This window comes from Mastigoproctus giganteus, chromosome 8 (genome assembly GCF_048544385.1).
Source record: "Mastigoproctus giganteus isolate SK-2022 chromosome 8, ASM4854438v1, whole genome shotgun sequence".
NCBI lineage: Eukaryota > Metazoa > Arthropoda > Arachnida > Uropygi > Thelyphonidae > Mastigoproctus > Mastigoproctus giganteus.
The window spans coordinates 72,945,489-72,961,177 of NC_143582.1; the positions used below are offsets into that span (position 1 = coordinate 72,945,489).

The following is a 15,689-nucleotide window of genomic DNA, read 5'->3' on the forward strand; positions in this document are numbered from 1 at the left end:
CAACTTAGTTTATGAATTGCTGTCATACCCACCATGTTTTCCAGATATGGCCTCTTTGAATTACTACTTGCTCTTGTATTGAAGAATCATTCAAAAAAGGCAACACTTTGGTTCAATCAGTGATAGTTATGATATTGGGAGTGGTTTGAGGATAAGACAGTGATTTCTGTTTAAAGGAGCTAAAAAAAGATGCAGGAATATTGTATCTGTGGGAAGCATGGCTTCATTATTTCTGTAGTAGGCTAGAAACGTCAATCCCTTTCCCATTTAATAATTTTTGCATTGTAATGGAAATAGCTTCTGTGAAACAAGTACAAAATGTTTTTCCATTATAGTATTGATTTTTCAAATTGCAGTGATGTCACTACTTTCCGTCTCAATGAATAAAGCATTAAACTTCAGCATGTAGATATAGTTTTTTCTATTTATTTATTTATTTTTTTTGGAATCTGCCTTAAGTCCATTTCTCAAAAAGTAATTTAAATTTTGGATGGTGGTTTCTTTTACTGAGCTCATGTCGAATGGTTAAAAATGTAGAGAATTCTTAGATAATAAATAAAGTTTAGAATTGACATGTTCCTTTCAAGAAGCATAACTTCTAATTACCGTAAGGAGTACCATCTACCCACCATTCTGATAGCCATTTCAATGGTCATTGCCATCTGTAAAAGGATGAATGGGTGCCTCATCAGTTCAATACTTGATTAACTTGGAGGATTGTGATGTTAATGGAGATGGAAATTTACAATTTGAAAAAAAAAAGAAAAAAAAAAAGAAAAAAAAGAAAGAAAAAAAAAAAGAACTTCAGCTCTGTCAGAGGCATTGTAAAATGTTATAGTTAAAAGAAATTTATGTCTATTTCAACTACTTTATAAAGAGTATTTTATAACCAAAATTTACATGTTTTAGTCATATGCTGTTTCTCATCTTCGATTTAAATTTTCAATAGATTATTAAATGCTGTACAAAATGGGATTCCAAATTCTTTGAGGAGATGGCAGTATTTAACAATGCAACATATAGGGTTGTAGCGTCACATTACAAATTAAGAGCAGTTACCATTCTTGAAAGGGAAATTCTGTTTATTTGTATTTTAATGACAAGGCATCTTATGGAAGTACCATTTTATTTTAAGAGATTAACATTTCTGCTCTCTTGAATGTATTATGCAGTATACCTGTGATCCTGATCCTAATGCCATATTGTGAACTTGAGACAGTCAGCAGATTATTTGCACAGCTGAAATGGAATGAAAAGGTTCCAAAAAAAAAAAATAAAAGTATTTTTGTTTGTTTGGATCTGTTAGTAAATGTATTCATGACCTTAGTGAGCTTCTCTGGAGACTGTCCTCACTATCTTCCTATTTCACTTTGACCTTATTAGTATCAAGAAATTTGTGGCTATTTTATAGTGACTGCAAACTAGCAGTAGAGTCACACTCCACTCCTAATTTGCTAATTCACACTCTACTCCTAAAAAGCTCCTCGAAAAATCAAAGTTTTGTTTTATTTGAATCTCTGAGTAAGTGTGCTGACATCATAAGTGATTCAGCAGAGCAGGCTGAGTGCCTCAGATTTTCCTTAGTAGCTCCCAGTTCAATCTCAACCTAATTGTTGACAAGAAACACAAGGCGTCCATTTATCATCTTCACATATTGGAGGATTAGTAGTAATAAAATCAAGACAGCTATTTAGCAGTGACTAGAAATGCTTTTATTGCTGAATGATAATCTATTATTATATTGACACAATACTATATAAACCTTCCATTTCTTCCATATCTAGTTTAATTTTTCTTAGACATCACTTCATTTTTGATGCTGACACCTTGAATCATAAATTTTTCTTGTAAAGAAAAGAATTTTAGCAAAAAATACAAACGAAGAAGATAAATTGCTTTTTCTGGACCTTTAAACTGGTAACTTAAATAGAACATATAGAAAAATTGATACTGCTGTGTTAATCAGTGATATACAGAGAGCTACAGTTAGAGAGTCCTGAGCATGCTTAAATGCAAGGACACAATATGGTGACAGCAAAATTGTTAATGCCACAGTAAAAAGGCTTCATATCTTTTCCTTACCTTTTTCCTTTTTAATTATGAAGAAACAGGTGTAAAATATTTCAATTACAATACTACATTGCTTTTGATAATACTACATTGTTTTTGATAAGAAAAGTATATTCAGTTTTTTTTTCTCCCCTCAGAGAATTGCTTTCAGTTCTAGTGAATGCAGTTCTGAATGATATAAAACTTCATCCCTTCAATTTTACCATGATATTTTCTAGAACACTGTAAATAAACCTTATTTTTTTCTTGGTGCTTTATTAACTACAGCTTTTGATGGTTTCAAACTTTTTTGCAGTATATGGATCATTTCAACCTGGAACCATTTTCCCGACCACCCGATACCGGACCCTGTAGTGTTATAGGAGTTAAATTAACCAAGATCTATGAACAATTGTTAAGGCATCATGATTATGAATTATTTAGTCATTTGGAACAATTAGAAATTGCCCCCCAGATTTATGGCATGTAAGTAAGGTGTAATATTGAATTTATATTAAATACAAGATATTTGAAAATTTTTGGAAAGAGAGAGAGAGAGAGAGTGAGTGAGAGTGAGTGTTGAACTTTAGATGCCTGTTTTTACATAGCCTTTCTGTATACTTCTACTGTTGCATCACATTTAAGAACTTTTCAAGATGATCAACATAATAATAATTATAACCAGAACAATGCTAATTTAATTAATTAATTTAACTACTTTGGTAGATGGCTACGTTAAAATGATGCTTTTGCACTAACCTACATGTTAGTCGTTCTACCTCGTAGCATGAGGCCTTTGCCCTTAAATATTTTATAATTATGCTAATTGCTCCCAAGCATAACTTATATCCATATAAATGTTTTATTGCTGTGCATGTTCATGGGCAAATTTGTACATTGTGCAGGCTCAAAAATCTGCAATAACTCATGGGAGGGAAGACCTCACTCCCTCTGCCTGAGATCAGATAACTACAGTCTTGATTGAAGAGGACTTTAGAAATTTCTCCAGTCATCGATGGAAATTGAATCCAGACCTCTCCAAACAAAGGATAAGTGGCAAAACCACTATATTATCATGGAGGGACCAACACCCAACAGTCACAGAAATATTAAATATCAGTTAAAGGAGAAAATTCAGTTTAATGGTTGTAGATTTTTGCTTCACTGCATTTTAACCATTCAATTAATTGAATCTGAGATATCAAACAATTGATAATCAGAAGTTCTTTGCTGAAAGACCAGGTATTATTGCCCATTGTTATTACTGTTCAATATAGGTATGTGGTTTCAGATGCCACTCATATTTCATGTAACTTGATGAAGCCTAAGTCAATGAAAATTATAGTAAATTTAAACAGTTGCTGAATGTGGACATAGAAAAAGAAAAACTTTAATAGCATGGCTGAAGGAATGATTAATATAGTTCACCTAAAATACTAAAAGACTTCAATTTAAACTGTTCAAATTGTAGTCTTCTGGATAATCAGTCAAGTAACATATATAACTGACACTTAGAAAACATCACAAATTAAATTAAAAAGTTATCGATTTTCTCGAATATTGATTTCCTATTGATTTTCTTGTAAGTTAGCATATCTAGCTATGATAATTATGGAACATCACAGATTAGATTAGATTAGCCCTTGCTGGAGTATGTATTTATGTTTACATTTTCCATATTTGAGCTGTTGGGTTCATACATGCATGTGCACCAAACATACACCATACATACATTTTAAAGGTTGTTTCTCACAAGGTGCTTTCTTGTGTAATAGTATATATATATACAGGGTGATTCACTACCAGTGCGACAAACTTGCAGGAGGTGTAGGGGGCACAAAGACGAATCAGAATCACATAGCATTGCAGGGTCAGAAATGCCTTCGTCATGCGGTAGAGGACGTTGAACGGGAGGTCGCGTGAACAGCGATCCCGCTGGAAGTCAGCATTTGCGAACCGGTTCCCGATGCAGTAGGATGGACGAGTATTCAAACGTTGAACTGGCCGACGTGCTCCTCATCATATGATTTTTGCACGTGTGCACAGAAGGTTACGTGAGACTGGTTGTTTCATGAGAGGTACCATGAATCAAGAGCGAATGACAAGGATGCCAGACAATGAGGAGAATGTCCTACGTCTTGCAGAAGGCAATCCGAGCACGAGTACTCGAGCAATAGGCCAACAATTGGGTATTTCCCAATCCACTGTATGGAGGATATTGTCAACAAACCAAATGAGTTTATACCATCAGCAACGCGTCCAATCATTGGATACTGCAGATTATCCACTCCGGAGGATTTTTGCTACTTGGTTTCTTCAACAGAAACAGTTCGCAAATGCTGACTTCCAGCGGGATCGCTGTTCACGCGACCTCCCGTTCAACGTCCTGTACCGCATGACGAAGGCATTTCAGACCCAGCAATGCTATATGATTCTGATTCATCTTTGTGCCCCCTACACCTCCTGCAAGTTTGTCGCACTGGTAGTGAATCACCCTGTATATATATACTATATATAGGATATATATACTATATAATGGAGCAACATGCATATAGCCTTGTAAATCAGAGGAGGAGATATTTACACTTAGCCTTGATTGTCTGATTTGGACTTGCAAAAGCCAAAATTCTCTGCAATTCAGATCTAGAAGTGATGGAATCGAATCAAATGTTACATAAATAGATGTAGACGATATTAGACAAAAAAAAAAAGAAAAGAAAGATGAAGGTTTTTTTTTTTTGCCCTATTTTCTGATTAAATTTTTGACAATAGTTCAGTATAATGCTGGGCAAACAAATCAAAATAATAAAACTAATATTTAAAGGCAGATTAACAAATTAACTTTTGAAATTTAAATAAGTTTTAAGCATTTAATATTTAACTAACTAAAATTTCTTGAAGAAACTCACTCCATGAAGTTTGATGCTATTAGAAAATTGACTCATAGAGTCAGTTTTCTGATAGCAGCATTAATAGAACTCACTTGTGAAAGAATTAAAGATACTCCGACATCTACTTAATTCTCTTGATCCACCATAACTGTATTACTTGCATGACAAAGTGTCTTAAGTGCAAATTTTATTGATGTGGCTGGTTACAGATAGGAAAATTACCAAAAGGGGAATGGTAATCTTTAAAATGTCTGCTGCAGGGTTGAGTTGCCTAATGTTAAAATATGTTTAGAATGGAAGTTGTTCTTAAACAGGTTGAGGTAGTCTTGAATAAAAATATATTGTCTGCCTTTAGTTGTTAATCTTTGTTGAGAAATATGATATACCTTCTTGAAAGATCTTCTATACTGATTGGCATCAATTTCCTCCCTGAAATAATTTCAACAGATTCTCGTATAAAATATGTTCAAAAACTCGGTTATGTGCTTAAAAAATTTCCATCATCCTCAGTTTTCAAATATTGTAGGTTAATGACTGAAAACTGAGACCTGTAGTTGGTTTAATCATCTTTTCCATCTATTTTATATATTTATTTATTTTTATTTTTTTCCATAGGACATTTAGGAGATTTCTAGAGCATTCGGGAGCTTTCTACAACATTCGAGAATGTTGTGGAATTCTAGAATATTGTTACATGTGGAATAAAGCCCGAGATATTTCTGGAAGGTTCTAAAACTTTCAACAGAGTTCTCTAGAAACATTGTGAGCCTTCTAGAAATTTCTCTACCAGTATATATACGAGTAGGTTGCACACCAAACAAGCATTTTTATATTTCAAAAAGTGTGTGTGTTTCAGAGAGTGAGTGGTGTTTTAACTAATTAGTGTTTATAAACAAGTGTTGTATGAATTAGTATAAATTGTGAACTGTGTTTAGAAATAAAAATCTACAATTTCTTAATTGTGTTCTTATGTGCATGTACCTCAACTGTGCATGAAATATGTACAGTTGAGTTACGTTCTTGCCGAAATAAGCCTGATAGCTTTTGCTACACTTTCAGAGAAGTGGTATTAAAATCACAGTGGAAGCCATTGTCACAACTTGTGAGAAAAGCCTGTGAACTTTATTTGGATGTAAACTTGGAGATCAAGATAAAGTATGGGCTCCAAAGATTTCCTGTAGCTCATGTTCAAGGACATTAACAGGCTGGCTTAAAAGTAGCAATGCCTTTTGCTGTTCCGGTGATATGGCGGGAACCTCAAGACCACATAAACAATTGTTACTTTTGCATGACCAATATTTCTGATGATTTTTCTCAGATTTATCTCAGATGGTTTTTCTGAGAAATCCAAGCATAAAGTAGAGTACCTTCTGCTCTAAGGCTAGTTCCTCACGATCAGAGGTGGACTGGGTCAAAAATTCTTACCACAGAAAACAAACAGAATGTATCGGAGCTCAGAGTGTAATATTGAAAATCACACCAGCCTCCATCGGCCTCTGACCCACCGGGGTTTCCATAGTAAGTCTTATGGCCAGTCTGCCCCTGCTCATGACGATACAATGCCAGTGCCAAAGCCCAGAAACTTATGGACTTGCTGGTTCAGGATTGGAAAAGGAATCTCCAGAAGATGCAGAACCCCCAGGGGCTCACATCTGGTGAGTTGGGCTTGGCACACCCAGGGTCCTGAGCTGCATATCATCATTCTTCTCTTTCTTGATAAAGAAAGAGAAGAATGATGATATTCTTCTGAGAGAGAACATTGATGAATGTTCTCTCTCAGGGTAACTTGGGAATTTTTTTTTTTGGCTGTTGTAGCATAAGCCTCAGGCTTCCTTGCACCATATGGCTAATAATAATAACCCAGAACGAGTACAGATCCAGACTTTTGAACTTCATACTGCAAAGCTGCATCTAATCACTCAGACAGAATTGAATGCTTTGCTCAGAGATTTGGACCTCTTGAAAACCAAGGCACAATTACTAGGATCATGGCTTCAGTAGTGGAATCTTCTTGAAATGTCAAGGTGTCTTTTTATAGGAAGAGGCAACTAAAATAATGACCTATTACTCCATGGATGGTGCTTTGGTTTATTGTAACAGTGTCCAGCAATTAATGAAAGAGTTGCACCTGGAGCATGTCCCCAAGCAGTGGAGGCTTTTCATCCATTCATGTAAGATCAGTTTGAAAGCAGTTTTACTCCATAATATAAATAAGTGTCCATCTATACCATTGGCCCATGCAGTTCACATGAAGGATACATACGAGAACTTACAGGTTCTTTTGCAAAAAATATGCTATCATGAATACAAATGGAATATCTGTGTTAACCTAGAAGTGGTAGCTTTGCTGACTGGATTGCAAAATGGATACACTAAATACTGCGGCTTTTTATGCAAGTGGGACAGCCAAGCAAAGGATTGCCACTACAGGGTAAAATAATGGCCAGACCATTAAGAACACCAGGTCAGAATAATGTAGCTCATCCTCCTTTAGTCGATAAGTCAAAAATCTGTTTACCTCTATTTGCACATCAAGCTAGGCTTGATAAAAATATTTATGAAAGCGATAGACAAAAAAGAAGGATTTTCCTATTTGAGGCAAAAGTTTCCTCGAATCAGTGATACCAAGATAAAAGGGGGAATTTTTGTTGGTCCTCAAATCAAACTGTTATTCCAAGAGGAATTCACTAAAAAATTAAATGTTACAGAAATAAGTCTGGAAGGTATTTGAAAACATCTGCTGGAACTTTTTAAGCAATGAGAAATTACAGTGAAACTGTGAATGAGCTAATTTTAGCATATAGAGAGTTGCGATACAACATGTTCTTAAAGCTTTATTTTCTACATTCCCATTTTGACTTTTTTCCTGAAATCTTGGGAATGATCTCCGATGAACACAGTGAAAGGATTCACCAAGATATTTCTCAAATGGAAAAAGATACCAGGGAAAATTGAGTCCAAATATGTTGGCAGACTACTGTTGGAATCTTGTACAGGAGACACCAATGAATGATTATAAAAGGCAAAAAATGACAAAATAAGTGTTTTGTTATCAGTTAAAAATTTTTATAAATAAGATTAATAGACCCATTGTTCAATATTTAGTATTGTATGTAACATTTTCTTAAAATATATGAAATATTTTTTACTAGAAACTTAGTTTTTTAATTCCTTGCTCCCTTAAAATTGGTGGATGTTTTACAGCAATATGGTTGCCATATTAGAATTTAGTAACATCAGATCTACAAGAATCACCCTAAATTTTCACAGGGAGTGAAAAAAAAAGTTCTTTTTGCCAACCAGTGTAATCTGAAATGTCAGTAAACAGTATAGCAGTAGATCTACAAAGCTATCCTCATATACCCTGTGCAAATTAGAATCACTCTTCATGCCTGTTCCATATTCCAGAGTGAGAACTGTGAAATTGAAGAATTTCAAACTCCTGAGAACAAGTTTTTGAAAAATTTTGCTGTTTTATTGACTTAATTGCCATATTAAATTGTATTCTGTGAATAGCTTTATAATCCTAGCAACATTCATTAGTTTATTTTTAAATTTAGCTAGAGATTTTATAAGTTATGATATAATATATGTAGAACCTCACAGTGATTTGGCGAATAATTCTTCTAACTTGTCACTGTAGTGCATGATAAAGGAGTGCATGACAAGGACTAATAGATTAACAGTAGTCACTGGCAGACTTGAAAGTGATTCTTGCACTGCTTCTATTGGAATGAACAGCAGCCTGGAAAACAAGATGCAGGGTATTTCAGAGACTGCTGGGAGTCATTGCAGTACAAGTAAACACATGGATTGTGTTAGGGTAGTTAAGAATAGGAACAGGTGCGTGTATACATACGTATACACCAATGCTAGGAGTTTGGTAAATAAATTTGATGAATTTGAGGTATTGCTCAAAACATCAAAGGCAGATATTGTTGGGATATCAGAGACGTGGTGTCACACAGATATAAGGAAGGCAGAACTGGAATCTGGGGAGTATAATGTGTACAGAAAGGATAGGAAGGGAGGAGGGGTTATGCTATTAGTTAAGAAATACATAAAATCCAAGGAAGTGAAGCCAGTCGACATCGCTAGACAGTGCAGTGTCAAGTCAGTTTGGTGTGACATAAGCATTGGGAGATCAAAATTGAGAGTAGGAGTGTGCTATAGGCCTAATGACTCTGATGAGTATGAGTATAATAAGAAACTGTACAGGAAAATAGAGTGGGCCAGTAAATCAGAGAATCTTATAATGGGGGATTTTAATTTCCCAGATATTGACTGAAATTTGTGGGTTGGTCACTCACACACTAGCAAGGCTTTTGTGAATTTATTGGATGATTGTTTTCTACATCAGCATGTTCGGGAGGCAACTAGAGGGAGTAATACTCTTGATCTGATTATCAGTAGTGATTCTTCATGCATTAAGAATCAGCAGATAAAGGAACCACTAGGCGGCAGTGATCACAGTGTGCTGAAGTGGGATTTACTCAGAGGTAACTATCATCAGGGATAAAGGGAAGGGTTTTTGCTTTCGTAAAGGTGACTACGGTGGTCTGAGACAGTATTTAAATTCTATACGGTAGGACTAACTGATGATGTTACCAACAGCAAATTCAAAATGAAAGGCATTTAAAGAATTTATCTTGTAAGCTAATAGGCTTTACATACCAACTAAGAAATATTGTTCAAGGTTTAGGCCTAAATGGATGTCAGATGAACTAATGAGACATATGGCAGAGAAGAAAAATGCATGGGATACATATATAGATTAATGGGTGACATGGAAGCCTATGATAGATATAAGCTGGTCTGTAACTAAGTCACAAAGGAGATTAGGCAGGCAAAGGCAGTTTTTTGAGAAATCTTTGGCAAAGGATGCAAAGAAAAACAGCAACTTTCCTTCTATGTAAACTCTAGAAGGAAAGGGATGAATCAGATTGGTCCACTGGATATTGATGATTCAACTGTTGATGATCCTGCTCAGGTGGCTAACAAACTAAATGAGTATATTGCATCTACATTCACACATGAGGAGTTATTCAGGGAGGGGAATGCCATAGGTGAATTCAACTCTGGCAGTGAGCTAGATGATTTTGTAATAACTGAGAGGAAAGTGGAGGAGAAATTGTTGAAGATAAACACAAGAAAAGCACCTGGGGTGGATGGGATCTATCCAGTTATATTAAAGGAGGCAGCAAAGGAAGTAAGCAAACCCTTAGCCATAATTATGAGAGCTTCTTTGGACTCAGGGGAGGTACCCATAGACTGGAGATGTGCAAATGTGACTGCAATATTAGGCGAATGCAAGGAGGATCAAAGGCTGACACAAGTAATTATAGACCTGTGAGTTTAATCTGTTCCAAGAAAATTAATGGAGGCACTGGTTAAAGAAGTACTGCCAGTGTCAGCAGTTTCCACGCCATGCCTTAAAGGAGAGGATGCATGTCTTCAGTAAGGTAGGGGTAGTTCTCTGTGGGTTATCTCCACTGCAGTCCAAGTGGGGGGGTTGCCAGAACACTACACACACTCCTCATATGTTCAAACCTTACACACACACACACACACACCCACACACACCTTCCACTCTTACAGATACACAGGTATGCACACTTTTATTATTGTGATTATTACTCATTTAGGGTCGGACTGGAGATAACAATAGACATCGATCACTCACTCATGTTCCTCTTTTCATATAGAGAAAGGGCAGGAGGGGCAGTTATGCTCTTAGTTAAGAAGCACATAAAATCTAAGGCTGTGCAACCAGTTGACATGGATGGCCAGTGCAATGTCAAGTCAGTTTGGTGGCATGAGCACTGAGAAAACAAAAAGTGAGAGCAGTGTGTGCTATAGGCCTAATGACTGATGAGTAAAATGAAGAACTATATAGAGAAATAGATTGGGCCATTAAATCAGAATGTCTTATAATTGAGACATTCTGATTTACTGGAATTGAGGGATATTAACTGAGGGATATTAACTTTTCAGATATTGACTGGAATTTGTGGGCTAGTTGCTTAAACACTAGCAAGACTTTTGTGGATTTATTGGATAACTGTTTTCTACAGCAGCAGCATGTTAGAGAGGCAACAAGAGAGCAATAATCTTGATCTGATTATCAGCGATGATTTTTCATACATTAAGAACCTGCAGATAAATGAACCACTAGCAGGCAGTGATGACAATTTACTGATGTGGGATTTACTTAAATATGTAGTTCAACTAACAGTTCAACGACTATCAACAGTAAAGGGAACAGTTTTTGCTTTTGTAAAGGAGACTACAATGTCTCAGACAATTTCTAAATTCTATACAATAGGACCAACTAATATTGTTACCAGCAGCAAATTCTGAATAGCAAACATTCATGGAAGTAATCTTAGAAGCTAGTAGGCATTTCATACTGACTAAGAAATACTGTTCATGGCTTAGACCTAAATGAATGTCAGATAATCTAATGAGACACGTGGAAGAGAAGATAAAATGAATGGGATGCACATAAATTATCAGGTGGTACAGAAGCCTGTGGTTGATATGAACTAGTCAACAATCAAGTTACAAAGGGGTTAGCCAAGCCAAGTCAGATTATGAGAAATCTTTGGCAAAAGATGCAAAGAAAAACAGCAGACTTCTTTATTTACGTAAATACTAGAAGGAAGGGGATGAATCTCATTGGTCTATTTGATGTTGATGGTTTAACTGTGTATAATCCTGCTCAGGTTGCTGACAAACAGAATAGGTGTTTTTCATCTATATTCACACATGAGGAATTCTTTAAGGAATTGGATGCCAGAAGTTCTCTGCCATATGCCTCATTAGTTCATCTGACATCCATTTTGGCCTAAACCCTGAACAATATTTCTTAGTTGGTATGTAAAGCCTAGTAGCTTCCAAGATAAGTTCTTTGAATGCTTCCCATTTTGAATTTGCTGTTGGTAACATCATCAGTTGGTCCCACTGTATAGAATTTAAATATTGTCTCAGTCCATTGTAGTCGCCTTTACGGAAGCAATAACCCTTCCCTTTACCCCTAATGGTAGTTACCTCTTTGAGTAAATCCCACTTCAGCACTTCAGAAGTTTATCAAAATCTAACCGGCAGCTAAATGATTTTGTAATAACTGAGAGAAAAAAAATGTAAGAGAAATTGTCAAAGTTAAACCTAAAAAAAAACACCTGGAATGGATGAGATCTATCTAGATATTTTAAGGAAGGCAACAAAGGAGGTAAGCAAACCCTTAGCATTGATTATGAGAGCACATTTAGATTCAGGTGAAGTCTCTGTGGACTGGTGATGTGCATACATATCACAAGTTCACGAAGGGGATCAAAGGGTGACGTAAGTAATTATAGACACGAATAATTACAGAGTATTTATTCATATAATCTGTAATTATTTGGATAATTACAGAATAATTATCCAAACGTACATCCTGTACAAATTGTTACCATCATTATACTTACGAGTTTTTTTTTTCTTTGAACAGATTGCCAATATCTGTCATATCAGCATTCACCAAACAACTTCGCTTGAGCAAGATATTGGGATGACATCAATGATGAGATGCAACAGGAAGAGAAACAATCTATAGGAGGGTTGAATATTTGACTATACTCCGCACTTCAAATAACTATGCACTAAGAATCATTATAAAAAGGAAATAATTTTTAGTGAAATATTGGTTGTTACGTTGACTGCATCTACAACATAACCAAAAGCAGTTTTCCTATGACCATACTCAAGTTGTAGATATTCTTAGCCTTTTCTAGTGAAAATCTCAGTTTGGTTGAAATGTGTTAATTTCTATGAAATTTAAGTCGAATTATTTTTTTTTTTTGTCCTTGCATTTTTCCCATTATATATGAGGTCAGCATTTTTTTTACTGTTTTGGCATGAAATTTTTATGGCCGGATGCCCTTCCTGATGCCAACCTTTACCCTTTATCTGGGCTGGGGATATGCGGTGGTTATTCCCTAACCTTCCGCATCCTCCGTATTTGGTGGTCACGGGCTCGAACCCCGGTCTAATCACAAAGCATGTGCTACGCGCTGCTGCTCCTGCCCATCTGGCTATGGAGGCGCCTCAAGTTGAATTAATAGAAACACTGTATTAATTGAAATACTGTTATTTAGCAATAGTGAAAACAAGATCCTAAATTAACAAAATGGGGAGGGGAATATAACTAGTTACTCGGCAACATTAAGTATTAACTTAATATTTTTTTTATTTGCTTAATTTTTATGTCTTGTAAATTTAATTTCTGCAATTTATTCCAGTTAGTTTCTGTAATATTTTATAAGTTTAATTTTTGCCTTTATAAAGATATTCTTATATATAATTTTCTTTTTTGGTACCTTGTAAGTTTAAATTCTTCAGTTTTGAGTACAATAATTTTTTTATATCTTCTTAATTCCTGATGCATAAGTAATAGTTTGTTTTTTAGTTACTGTAATATATTATTATGATGTGTGTGTATAATATTTTGTAAGTTCTTACCTTAATTCTTACCTTAATAATGATTGCTACATACAAAGTTCACTTCAAATACTGTGTCACAGGATATCAAAACACAGATGGAAATGACCATGAAAGATTTGCTCTTGTGCATCCTGTGACATGTATTCAAATGTCAATCTAGCAGATAATCCTAGCTTAACTGATGATTCTTTTTGTATTCCCGATGTATGGGGGTGTACCAGTCTATTAAAACTTGCTATATTGCTACATTAAACCGAGTTACTGAAGAAATTAGTAAATTCTCTAATGATTTGGCCTCGGAATCAGGGTATTCAGAATCAGGAGGCGCCCATCTGGCTATGGAGGCGCCAGATGGGCGCCTCCGTAGCCAAGTGGGAAGGAGCAGCAGTGCATAGCACACGCTTCTTGATTAGACCGGGGTTCGAGCCCGTCACCACCAAATACGGAGGATGCGGAAAGGTCAGGGAATGACCACCGCATATCCCGGAGCAATATGGCCTTAGTTGCTAATGCTCCTAAAAAAACCAAATAACAAACATTTCTGCCAGGAGCAAAATTGTTAATGTAACAAACAGGCCATCAATGTATGAGGAGTTTAATGGTTTAACTAAAGAGACTGTTATTATTCATGTGAGAATTAGCAATATAAATTGCGTACAAGCTTGACATTCTGTTGAATAAATAGAAGACCATGCAACAAAAAATTAGGTCAACAGTTAGTCAGAATATAGCTGCAGTCCTGCCCTAGCATTGCAGAAGTGACTATATGCTGAAAGCCTTGTGGATTAAGACCAAACCTGAGAGCTTCTGCAAGGCTTTGGGGGGGAGGATTTTTATTAGCATAGCACAACCTAGGTAAAAGGAATGTGCTTTGTAGAGAAGAAATGTATTTGAACAAAGATGGTGCAAAAGGCTTTGCCAAAATCATTTGATGCCTTATGGGTTGAGGGAAATACTGATATGTATTTATGAGTTCTTGTACATGACTATGGCAATTGGCCAACAATTGGCTAACTGATACCATGCAAACATGGTATCAGTTAGCAAAAGCTGATCCATATCAAAAAATATAAGTACCTAAATAAAATTTATATACCTTTATTTTAGTAAATGGATGGCCATTACACAAAACAGAAGGAACTGGAAAGTTGCTGGAGAGACCTTCATCCTGCAATGGATTGAAAATATATGGTGATGTTGATTTCGTGAAAAGAAATTTATTATTTGCTTTCAGTGGCAAAGGCAAAAGATAAATATAAAAATATTCTTCAAACATGGACAGTTCACAATGGCTTCCCAGAAATAAAATAAGGAACTGCCATCACTGCTCTCAATTATCATCACTACAAGTGAGCATCCTGAGAGGGAAAACACTGTGGTGGAATTTTTCTCACCGTGGTCTGTGAGAAAAGGAGAGACTGCTTCTACAGGGATAGGATACACTTAAATAGAAGGGGTGCAAGAGTGTTTGCTGATGCTATTGGGGCAGTGCTAGGTGGATTAGAAAACTGCTAGTTGGGGGGATTCACAGACTAAAAGATTAACAGTAGCCGCAGGCAGAGGTGAAAGTAATTCTTGCATTGCTTCTATTAGAATGAGAGCAGCTTGGACTGCTGGGTGATGTGGGTTTAGGTACTGGTGGGAGTCATAATGAAACAAATAAATACGTGGGCTGTTTTAGGGTAACTAAGAGTAAAAACAGGTGCATGTATATTTGCATGTACACCAATGTTAGCGGATATAATAAAGAAATTTTGATGAATTTGAAGTGCTGATCAAGACATCAAAGGCAGGCGTTGGGATATCAGAGATGTGGTGTCGCACAGATAAGCAGTGCAGAATCGGAATTTGGGGAGTACAATGTGTACAGAAAGGATAGACAGGATAGGAAGGGAGGAGGGGTTATGTTGTTAGTTAAGAAACAAAATCTAAGGAAGTGCATCCAGTTGACATAGATAGTCAGTACAATGTTGAGTCAGTTTTGTGTGATGTAAGCACTGGGAAAGCAAAACTGAGAACAGGAGTGTGTTATAAGCCTAATGACTCTAATGAGTACAACGAACAACTGTACAGAGAAATAGATGGGCCAGTAAATCAGATTGTCTAATAATGTGGGATTTTAACTTCTCAGATATTGATTGGAATTTGCTGGTTGGTCACTCATACACTAGCAAGGCTTCTGTGAATTTATTGGACCCTGGGGCTCACATCTGGTGAGTATGGGCTTGGCACACCCAGGGTCCTGAGCTAGATATCACCATTCTT

General features: G+C 36.0%; 1 protein-coding gene across 2 annotated transcripts in view; it reads left to right on the top strand.

Moving 5' to 3' along the window:
• TBC1D5 (TBC1 domain family member 5) overlaps window positions 1-15,689 on the top strand; it is a 416,292-nt gene that overhangs the window by 222,241 nt on the left and 178,362 nt on the right. For both annotated transcript variants that reach the window (XM_090379490.1, XM_090379491.1), the window contains exon 13: window positions 2,366-2,535. In XM_090379490.1, the coding sequence (XP_090235616.1) occupies window positions 2,366-2,535 (170 nt within the window). The remainder of the gene's footprint in view (window positions 1-2,365; window positions 2,536-15,689) is intronic.